Source organism: Impatiens glandulifera, chromosome 6 (assembly GCF_907164915.1).
Source record: "Impatiens glandulifera chromosome 6, dImpGla2.1, whole genome shotgun sequence".
Classification (NCBI taxonomy): Eukaryota; Viridiplantae; Streptophyta; class Magnoliopsida; order Ericales; family Balsaminaceae; genus Impatiens; species Impatiens glandulifera.
In genome coordinates, this window is record NC_061867.1 from 16,957,593 (window position 1) to 16,959,984 (window position 2,392).

General features: G+C 31.2%; 1 protein-coding gene across 1 annotated transcript; it reads left to right on the top strand.

The window, feature by feature from the left end:
- The first annotated feature begins 469 nt into the window (after positions 1-469).
- Positions 470-2,066, top strand: LOC124943270 (cinnamoyl-CoA reductase 1-like). The gene is made up of 5 exons (XM_047483810.1): positions 470-590; positions 939-1,093; positions 1,177-1,362; positions 1,442-1,794; positions 1,880-2,066. The coding sequence occupies exons 1-5, from the start codon at positions 470-472 to the stop codon at positions 2,064-2,066; spliced, it is 1,002 nt and encodes a 333-aa protein (XP_047339766.1).
- Positions 2,067-2,392: the final 326 nt, after the last annotated feature.

The following is a 2,392-nucleotide window of genomic DNA, read 5'->3' on the forward strand; positions in this document are numbered from 1 at the left end:
ACTACAATATGAATTAATTAATTAAACATGATTTAAGTGTCGTAAAAAAATAATAAAACACCATGACTTAATCCATTAATTTTGCATAATTGAACACGTTATTTGCATCATAAAAATGTGATTGAGAATATTAATATTTATCGTAAAAAGACATATATTCGTATTTTCAACATGTTTTTATTTAGAATATTTACTTAAATATTTATTAAATAAATAATTTTAAATTATGTATATATATATGAATATAATTTATTTACAATCGTTAAAGTCAATAGTTTTTTAATAAATATTTGTAAACAATAATTTTATTTGAATAACAAATTAAACCTAACGAGCTTGCTTGATTGGAATATAGTTTTTTTTTCATATAAATATGCAACTCTTAGACTGAGATTTTCTCATGATCAACATTATTAATTAGTACATTACCAACCATATCCCCACTTTTTCTCTCATTTTCATAATCAAAATGCTTCCATTTTCCGGCCAAACAGTTTGCGTCACCGGTGCCGGAGGATTCATTGCTTCTTGGATAGTGAAATTGTTGTTGGAGAAAGGTTATACAGTGAGAGGAACGGTTAGAAATCTGGGTAACGTTTCTTACATTAATCACAATTTTAAATGTTTATAATTGATTTTATGTATTTTTCTAATTTTTCATCCTTACTCTCAAATTGTTCAATAAAATATTTATTTATTTTTATTCATTTGGTTGGTTTAGTCATCGAAATGCACCTCCAAACCATTGGTGTTGATTTACTAAATTTCAAATCATAGGTTTGTCGGTTATATAATATAATATTCATGTTTTTTTAGAATGAAACTGAGATATGACATTAGTAAGATGTTTATAATTGTTTTTATTGAATTTTTTTCTTATTTTTCATCCTTACACTTAAATTGTTCAATAAGTTAAGTAGTTTTGTTTGCATATATAGATGATCCAAAGAATTGTTATTTGAGAGAACTATATGGAGCGAAGGAGAGGCTGCACATGTTCAAAGCGGATCTTCTTGATTACCAGAGCTTACTAAGAGCCATGAATGGATGCAATGGTGTATTCCACACTGCATTTCCGATGAATAATTCTCGTGTAAGAATAATATGATTGAGATTACAATCTACCTAATAAGAACGATGATAAATTAATTCATATTTAAATCAACACATTTGTAGGAAGAAATGGAGCTAGTAGCAGTTGAAGGAGCTAGGAATGTAATAAAAGCGGCGGCTGAAACAAAAGTAGGTCGAGTTGTGTTCACCTCATCAATTGGTGCCGTGACAATGGATCCAAATCGGTCTCCAAATACTATTGTCGACGATAGTTGTTGGAGTGACCTTCAATATTGCAAGAAGACTAATGTTAGTAACTAATAGTACTATTATTTAAGTTCATTTAATAGCACATAGTTTAACAATAATTATTTAATTATACATATAGAATTGGTATTGTTATGGAAAAATGGTTGCGGAGAAAGTCGCATGGGAGGAGGCCCAAGAGAGGAGAGTGAACCTAGTGGTTATAAACCCCGTGGTCGTGCTCGGGCCATTGCTTCAATCCAATCTCAACCCGAGCACGGGTCATATCCTCAGGTACTTAAACGGCTGTAACAAGACATATGACAACGAAGTTCAGTCCTATGTGCATGTGATAGATGTTGCCAAGGCCCATATCCTTGTTTACGAGACACCCACATCCACGGGCCGTTACCTTTGTGGAGAGAGCGTTCTTCATCGAGGTGATGTTGCTGATATCCTCGCTAAACACTTCCCCGAATATCCTATTCCAACCAAGTATGCATGTTTCTATACCTATTTCAATTCAAGCCCTTTTCTTTTGTACCACAATTTAAATTTTCTTTCTTTTCGAGTACGTCAGGTGTATGGATTATGGAAAGCCGAGAGTTAAGCCATTCAAATTGTCGAACCAAAAGCTACTAGACTTGGGGTTAGTGTTCATACCCGTGGAACAATGCCTATATGAGACCGTCAAGTACTTGCAAGAGAAGGGTCACCTACCCATTGCCAATGGGGATCGCCTAATACCGATCAAATCCTTACTTTGAAAGGGAAAATTAAATTAAGCAATAAATTATGTTATAGCCTAATATTTTAGGCTTAACTATTTTAATTCTACCATCCTTAATCATCCTTGCTTAAGGATGACAAAAAATTCAAAATAATGTATAACAATTAAACATCTTTATTTTAATTATATCTTGTTATCTAGCAATAATCATTATAATATTATATATATAAACACCGACATATTCAAGTTTCAATGTAACTAAAAATAATGAAAACATTGATTCTCATCAAACTTAAAAATTTGTGGTGTTATCTATTATTATATAGATTAAGAAAGTTATTTAAGCATAAAATTAATAAAAAT